The 8507-nt window shown below is 39.1% G+C and overlaps 3 protein-coding genes across 3 annotated transcripts; 1 reads left to right on the top strand and 2 right to left on the bottom strand.

The window, feature by feature from the left end:
• Positions 1-324: 324 nt before the first annotated feature.
• On the bottom strand, positions 325-1629 carry LOC133836605 (CLIP domain-containing serine protease B9-like). Its single transcript, XM_062267189.1, has 3 exons — positions 1340-1629; positions 1179-1280; positions 325-1115 (listed from the first exon to the last, which is right to left on the bottom strand). Exons 1-3 carry the CDS (start codon positions 1413-1415, stop codon positions 337-339), a joined length of 957 nt encoding a protein of 318 aa, XP_062123173.1. The 5' UTR covers positions 1416-1629; the 3' UTR covers positions 325-336.
• A 2751-nt stretch (positions 1630-4380) lies between these two features.
• LOC133837440 (MD-2-related lipid-recognition protein-like) lies at positions 4381-4949 on the top strand. Its single transcript, XM_062268208.1, has one exon. The coding sequence runs from the start codon at positions 4416-4418 to the stop codon at positions 4878-4880; it is 465 nt and encodes a 154-aa protein (XP_062124192.1). The 5' UTR covers positions 4381-4415; the 3' UTR covers positions 4881-4949.
• Positions 4950-5591: 642 nt separating this feature from the next.
• LOC133837439 (uncharacterized) lies at positions 5592-6682 on the bottom strand. Its single transcript, XM_062268207.1, has one exon. The coding sequence runs from the start codon at positions 6563-6565 to the stop codon at positions 5696-5698; it is 870 nt and encodes a 289-aa protein (XP_062124191.1). The 5' UTR covers positions 6566-6682; the 3' UTR covers positions 5592-5695.
• Between the last annotated feature and the right edge of the window lie 1825 nt (positions 6683-8507).

Raw genomic sequence — 8507 nt, 5'->3', positions numbered from 1 at the left:
GCCATTTGAGTACTCATTATTTTTTCGTTTTCTGTTTTGCTTCTCAACTACTTCTGTCTTTGGCGGCTCTCATGGCTTTCATTTGCCTTTTTATGGCGCTTGAGGTGATTTGGCCCCGAAAAAGTTCGCCGCCCCCATTAGAGAGGCAAGGAAAAGGGGGCGTGGATACAAGTTTGACATTAGCGTTTTGCACAATCACAAGCTACATTTGCTGCACAAATGATGGCCAGCTTTTAGCCAAGATACAAAACATTAAGCTAAGAACCTGTGCAGCTAAGCTACATATAATTGAGTAACACAAGATACAACAAGAAAAAATTCATTTGAAATTGTATTTTATTTTGCATTTACTATTCGCGTTGTGTGTTTCTCATATCGCACCAAGTGTGCGGGAATTATCGTAGGCAGCGTGCTTGTCTCAAGTCTCGTACTTTTCTCGATCCATTCGATGTGCGGCTGAACTCTGATGAAAATCAGAGAGTTATTCTGATTCGTCATTGTCTGCAAAAGTCCAGCAAGATAATAACTTTGCGGTTTTGCGCTCTCCACATTCACGCCCATCAGCGGAGAGCCGCTCACCAGGGGCGTGGTCTGATTGCTGTTGCCACAGAGGGGATTCACCGTAAATGCCAATGCGGCACGAACATAATTTTGTCGCATCAACGTCTCGCGGCAACGCATCGTTTCCTGCAATTGTGTCACTGCCTTCAGCTTGTAACCAATGTTCTCATCCACTGCGAAACCGGCGTAAATAAAATATTGTCCACTATACGTGATGGTTTTGCGAGCATGCAAACAAATCGGACTGATGAAGTTGCTAAATGTGACGGGTTGAATCAGCTTCAAGATGCTCAGATTGTTCGCCAACATTCTTTCATCGTAATTCGGATGTATAATGATCTCATCGATGGCAACGAGCAGAGGCACTTGGTTGCAATTTTGCCGGGCATCACAGTCGCGTTCCATGAAAGGATTCGTAGGATTCCAATCGCCCAAGAGCACCCAACGCACAGGCTCTGCTTTCAAAGCAACTTCATTGAAACACTGGGCAGGTGCCAAGAGATGTTGTCGAGTGATCAAGACAGCCAAACATTTGTAGGCTATGCCACGATCCGCTGAGAGAAAGAGAAGGAATAATAAGAGTGTTTCTTCGCTCCAACTCAGTCATCATTACGTACTCTCATAGCCCACTCTGGCAATCCAGGGGTGTTCATTCAAGTCAACAACATTGCTGCGATTCGCAAAGCTCGCCTCATTCAAATAGCCGCAATTTGGTTCATCTGCTAAGTGAATTATTGTTTAATAGTTGGAACTATTTTTAATAGATTTTCGGGCTTACCCTGCGCTAGCACAACTTGCTTCAAGTTGACAACTAACAGCAATAGCTGCCAAATATGAGTAGCCGATAGTCTCATGCTCTTTTCTTAGGCAACCGCACAAAACAACTGAATGAGATCATTTTACGTTTAAGTGAATATTGAGTTTGTTTTTGTGTTTATTTGTATAATCAAAAATAGCTCTCTTATCAGCTGATTGTCGTCAATGAGAGGCAGTGACTCTTAAGCTTGAAATTTTGTGAATTGAGGTTTTATTTTCCAAAATTGCTCTCTAATCTCTATGCCTATTTCCTGGCCTTAGAATTCTGAGAAAATTTTGAATAATTCAGAGAATTACTTTTGCTTTGCTAGTGTTATTTTTTATATATTTTGTATATTACACTATTATTATTTTTTTTTCAGCCGGTTTTCGTCAAAATTAAGCTTCGAATTTTGTGAATTAAGGTTTCATTTCCCGAAATCGCTCTCTAATCGCGATGCCTATTTCCTTGCCTTAGAATTCTGAGAAAATTTCGAATAAGTCAGAGAATTACTTTTGCTTTACTAGAGTTGCTTTTTATATACTCATTATTATTTATTTTTGTATTTGCCTCGAAAATTTAGTTTTTTTTTTTTGCACTCTTTAAGATTATCTACCATTTAATTAACCCTTTTCACGCCTTGGTCAACTGCTTCAACACGTGTTCAATTAAAAAACTTGTCGTTAATTGCAAACCAATTTGCTTTCATCACACAACTGCCACTGGACACTTGGCATGTTGTTCTGCCTGTTTCTCGCCTGTCTCAGGCTGTGGACAACTCTCTACTTTGTGCTCAGTTCTTTTGCTTGGCTGATGAGCAGCAGCCGCTGGTGTTGACATTTTTTGCATATTAATTGAAGAAAGACAAGGCAACGTCGTCGTCAGCCACCCTTGGCTTAATTTGCGGTAAGTTCATTAAGTAATAAAACATAAATTTCATTTTTTTCCATCTTTGCAGTACTTCGTTTTTTTTTTTTATCGTTATACACCCCATCAGCTATAGCTTTTTTTTTATAATATTTTGCATATTTCTTTAATGAATTAATTCTGTTTTGGTTTTGCTTTTGGGATTTTTTTCTGTGTTGTGTTGATTCACCGTTCAGTGGACTTTGATAAAGGCGCAAAGTCGTGGCCGATAAAAAGGCCAACGCAACAACGCGGGGAAATGATAAAGAAAAAAAAAAAAAGTTCTGTTTTCATAATTTATGCGGAAAAAAGCAAAAAAACACAGTCGGGGAAAAGCGGAAAACGTGTTTTCATCAACTTTGACTGGACTCTCGCTTAATTATGCGCTAGCCGCAAAACTTTTCTATCAATTTTTGTGTGTGGTGAAACTTGTTTTTGAGCATTTCGCGTTAAAAAAACATGTTTTGCATTCGAAACATTTTCAATATTTATTTGATACTTTTGGATGATATTATGTATTATTTTTCCTCAAATTTAATTGCCTCCTTTGGGCATGATAAAAATGTTGCATCAAATTGCGGCAACACTTACACGAAGAGTGCTCTGTTAAAGTGTGTCGTGATCGGGGTCGAGATTGTAGTTGGGGGTAAACATATTTTATTTGACACGATGTATTCTTTGAAATGTTGTCACTTTTTTTTTTTTTGGCTTGTGTGTGTAGTCAAATTTGTTGCCGTTTGCTTTGTTGACATATGTGCCCGCAAATGAGCCGTGCAATTGCTTCGTCGTGGCCTCGTCGCATATTGACAGCTACAGATCTCTCTAGCTCTGACTGCATCTTCAACTACAAGCTGCGAAGCATTCGAGATTGAGGAATTGAAGTGCACTTCTCTCGCGGGAATCGTCTCAAATTTCCGACGTGCGCACAGCTTGTGACTGACAACAGTTTTGTCTGTCTATTCGTCAGCCTGTCCCTCTGTCAGACGGTCTCCATGTGACTGTTGCCCCATGTTTTGTCTCTCTGCCTCTGATAAGCGTGTCGATATACGTGCCGTATGGAGCATACAGGAGAGACAGCTTACACTGTGCAACAAAGATAGAGCTGAGATTTGCTGCAACTATAAACTCAATTTAGTAGTTAGATTGTATTAATAAATATTTTATAAATCAGGAAAAGTCATTAAAGGGATTATTTACACTGTGCAGCAAAAGTTGGTGAAAATTATTTAAAAAGTACAATTTATCATAGTTTGTCGTTTGTTTGTTCATATTTAAGATTTTCACTAGGGATAGATTTTGAATGGAAGTAAAGAAATTGATGTTTTCTTTCCAATTTATTTAATGATCTTTAAGATATTTAAAATTATATTAGATTATGCATATTTTATTTTAAATGCATTCGATCCAAAACTTGGAAGTCCTAAGAAGAAAGTATTTAGAAAAGTGCGTAACAATTTTCGATATTATCAATAATCACGTAAGGAAATATATTTCAGATATATTATATAATTTACTAGTTACCATTTAAATATTTGTTTGGAATTATGCGGATAATCTTTTCTTTGGATTTGGTATCATACCAAAAATGTCATTTAAATGTTAGAAATTTAGCGTATAATTTATATTCTTTTTCTGACTATGCCGAAAATTTCATCAAGATCGCCCAAAAACTAGTTATCAATAAAAGTATTTGTTAAAATTTTCTTTTGGGCCGAAGGCAACAATCTTGTAGTCTCTTCACTTCCAAAACCCAAAACTTTGTTGCCTTGTGTAGGTCTGACAAACGTCTAACCGAGTGTCAGCCTGTCAACAGACAAATAGTCGAGTCTGTACAGTATTGTGTGTATGCTAATGAATAGTTCTTGCCGGGGGCAATTAGTTGAGGTAACTCAACGGAGTAAAACGTAGACTACGCGCCATCGACTAATCAGTTTGCTGCTCAATAACTCAAGCATCCTTATCTGCGCTGTTCGATGGATGCGTGCATGCATCAGAGCCAAGCAGCAACTTATCAGTGACGCTGTTTATAGTTCACATAGTTGACCTGCAGATGATAAGCGAGAGATGAGAGAACGCAGCCAGCGACTAGAGTCGACGATATGATTGATCATCCCAGCGATCATCGCATTTCGTTTTCAACCTTTAACGCGCCATGTTGTATCAAACGTCGTTGCTGCTGCTGCTGTTGGCCGCCTTCGCCAGCGCCGAGATAGTCAACTTTCAGAATTGTCCCGACAGCGTCGATGTGTGCCCCATAAATCAGGTGCGTGTGGATCCCTGTCCCCAGGCCGCAACCCGAGCCGCTTGCCACATTCGTCGCCGCCGTCCGACAACGATGAGCTTTGATTTCACGCCCTCATTCGATGCGGAGAAACTGGAGGCGAGTCTCGGCTGGGCCAAGAGCGAGACCGAAGAGTTGCCGCTGATCTCAATGGAGCGTGATGCCTGCAAGTCGACCACATGCCCCGTGCAGGCTGGCAAGCAGCAAACCTACTCGCTGGTTGTGCCCATTGAATCGAAGTTCCCCATCAGTCCGTATACTATTCGCTGGGCTCTCAAGGATCCGGTTAGTGGCAAGCGTTGTTGCTTCACCGTTGACATCAAGGTGACGAGATAAAAAAAAGAAATCGTGTCGTGTACTTGCGAATATTAAATGCATTTGCTTTATTTTGTGAAACCGAAACAATTATGTGCGTTTTTCTTTTGATTATTATTATTTCTTTGGACGAGTCTCTTGGGGGTTTTAAGCGTAAGCATTGCGTCATAGTCATCAACCTGCAATGCTAATTAAACAATGTCCAAGGCCTCGGGGCTGCGTTAAATCAACAGGGAGTAAAAAACTTTGATTGAACTTTTGGGTGCCATAAAAGCGGCTGTTCTCCCTCCCGCCTCTCTGCTTGCCACGTTGTATATACAGTTTTTTTTTTGTCTCGGCTACTTATCAGCGTCGTCAAACAATTAAAAATTGAGCACTTAAGTTTGTGGTCATAAAATCATTTGTTTTTCTTGTTGTTTTTATTGTTTTTTTCTACGCATTTTCCGTCGCTTGTCGCAGTGGTGGAAAATTCAAATAGCAATAATTTTAAATCACTTTTTTGCTCTCAATTTTTTGTGAGTGTGTTTTGTGTTTACCTAAATGAGAAAATGTTTACGCTTTTTTTTCGTTCTTTCGTCAGACTATTTGAATTTTTGTCGAACGAGAAAGAAAGCTGATAAGCACAGCATTTTTGTGCCACGACCCCAAAAAAAAAGAGAAGAGGAGAAAAAAATGAAACAACAACCACTTGAGTAAATAATAAACAAAAGCAAATGACAAACGAAATTATGAAAACACGGGTTTCTTTGCCCGGCAAGTTTGTAGCGCGCATATTTCATAATTTATTGCCGAACTGGAGAATTGTAATTGGAGAAGCAGAAAATCAAGTACGTCATTCAATCGTGAGCGCTGCTCTCGCCGTATTTACAGCCGAGGACATAAGGCGTCTTGGTCAACTGCGACATGATCTCGCACTTGACATTCTCAAAGCAAGCCGTGGCATCCACATAGAGCACCTCACGGCGATGACTGAGATACGAGTTGAGCAGCGATTCGCTTTTGCGAAACTGTTGCATCTGGCGATCCAAATAGAGCATTGTATCCTGTGGACTTGGCTTATAGGCGCGCATCAATTGACGCATTCTCGCCATATGCTCATCGATCTGCAGGAAGATGAAACGATTTGGTGGCACAGTGAAGTTCTCGAAGAGTTCGCGAGCTTCACAGCGATTGTTCGGATAATTGTAGAGTATCCAACCGCGATGCAATGCATCCTCCTTAAGCAAACGCGCTTGTATTATATTCCCTATGGCTTCAGAGCGCATCACAACATTATCCTGCTCAATGCCCGCCTGCAGCAGCAAAGCATTCGCATCCTGTCGCCTGCCATTGATGTGATGATAGGCCAGAGTGTCTGCATCCAAGATGAGCAGATTCCAACGCTCGGCCAGCGCATGAGCCAACGTGCGACGTCCTGAACCTGCTCGACCGTGCAGCACAATGCGATGGTAAAAGTTCTTGGGTAGTTGATAATAATCTCCTGCTATGCCCAGATGAAAGGCATTCAGTGCCTTGGAGTACACATCTTGGGCAATGCGACGTATGTTCTCGCCCAGCCATTGACGCACATCTGGCACGGATTGCAGCGACAACTCGGCCAGCACACGACTCATGATCTCCATCAGCTTGTGCTTCTCTATGTAAAACATAAATCCAGCACTGTATTTCACAATCATGGACTTGTCCAATTTGCTGGGAGAGGACATGTTTTTAATGTTGGTGTGGTAAATATTTTAGCTTAGGAAATGTTATTAGCAATATTGTTATTTTTTTATAATTTTTAAAATTCAATTGTCACTAAACACTTTGATATTTTAATAGAACGAAAACACATTTGAAATGACAATCAAAGACATTTATCTTAAACTTATAATACAATATTCTATAAGTTTGTATTACAACATATATTTTCACTAAGTCTTTACATTTTGTCAAATAAAAAGCGTGGAATATAGTAAATTTGATAATTTATAATATTCAATTATATTTATTCAACTTACTTAATATTCCCATAGTAGCAATAATGATTTTAAGAGATTCATCCAACTATTGAACAATAGTTTGCAATGGAACTGATATTTTTTATTGGCAATATATTATTACTTTTATATATTTTTTGCATAACATTTTTACTATACGTTAAGATGTATTTAGTAGTATGAGAACGCTGTCAAATTATGAAGGTAGAATAAAAACGTTCACATTTAGGATCTATTTGATAAGAAAATATAATACTTAAAAATTTTAGGTTTTGATTGGTTATTTGATTATTTTTTCTAATTTATTCGGAAATTTAATAATGTTTCAATTTGGCATTTGTATTTTATTAGTATTAGACATTATCAGGTTTTCAGGACATTCGAAAGCTTTATGCTTAAAAATTGCTAATAAAAAAGATTAATATTCGCCCTATCAATTAAAATAAGCAGTTCTTAATTGCCTAGTGACCACTGTAGTGGTCGCTTTATACCGCTTTTGTTTAGCTATCATTTGAGCAACTGTTTGTTGCTTATCCCGTTGATTATCTGTTATTATACTGTCCCAAGAGTCATTACCATTAGGCCAACTGTCCGAGCGTAGAGTTCTTTCACTCTCAGAATAGAATGAAATGGAATGAGTTGGAATGGGCAATTCATTGCACATATTAATTACATCCGTTACAATATTAGAAAATGGCGCGCAGTTCCGGGCAGAGAAAGGCAAGTGAAGCCAAGACTGGCAATAATGGTCTGGCTAATGTGTTGCCAAGGCGGCGCTGTAAATTGGCATCCACATTGCCACATATATGAGAACAGTTCTGTGCTGTGCGTTGGTGACAATATTTTGCTGCGAATTATGACAGCTCTTTTGTCTGAGCGCGCACATTAACAATTTAAAAAGAACGTTCTCTTGGTCTTGGGTTTGGCCAAGAAGCAAAGTGTTGCCAAATGGCTGTCATACTTTATATTGTCTTACGAAGCTCTCTCTCTCTCTCGCTTGGGCCTTGTCTTGGGCTTCATCCTTAGCCGGAGCTAAGCAAAAATGCAAGCATACCACTATGCATAGTCATATAACGAGAGTACTGAGCACTTATTGTTGTGTGTGTGTGTGTGTGGGTGGAGTGGCTAATAAAAACTGGAATTCTATGAAAAATTGTTTCCTGTTGCCATGTTGTGCTTGGCTGTGACCATATTGTTATGCCAAATATGCTGTTAATATCTTGCACATACATAATAATATTGTGCATAGTGCATTTGGCTTTTGGCTTTATATCTCCACATCGAACAGCTGCCGCTTAAAGTTGACTCACTCATTCTATATCTTTTTAATCATATGCATATATGAATGGCTTTTGGGCAAAACGCAACAACTTTTTAATTAAAGTCAAAGCGAAAAGCGAAATGGCGTTTCTCGCGTTTCTCGTTTGAGATGGCGACAGCAGAGCCGAAAGCAAAGCTCAAATGTGCTAAATTACATTTCATCAGCGCAACGTATAGCGTGTCCTTTATTTTTCTACGCTTTTTTTTTTTTAATCACTCGCTGAGTGAATCAAAAGGCATAAACCATACACAAATAAATCTGGCACATCGTTGCTGTCCTCAGACGCAGTTTCGCTTATCAAAAAAATATATATATATTGTATACTATGCATATAAAGAAATTGTGATG

This window comes from Drosophila sulfurigaster, chromosome 2R, assembly GCF_023558435.1.
Source record: "Drosophila sulfurigaster albostrigata strain 15112-1811.04 chromosome 2R, ASM2355843v2, whole genome shotgun sequence".
Classification (NCBI taxonomy): Eukaryota; Metazoa; Arthropoda; class Insecta; order Diptera; family Drosophilidae; genus Drosophila; species Drosophila sulfurigaster.
This window is presented reverse-complemented; position numbering and strand designations above follow the sequence as displayed.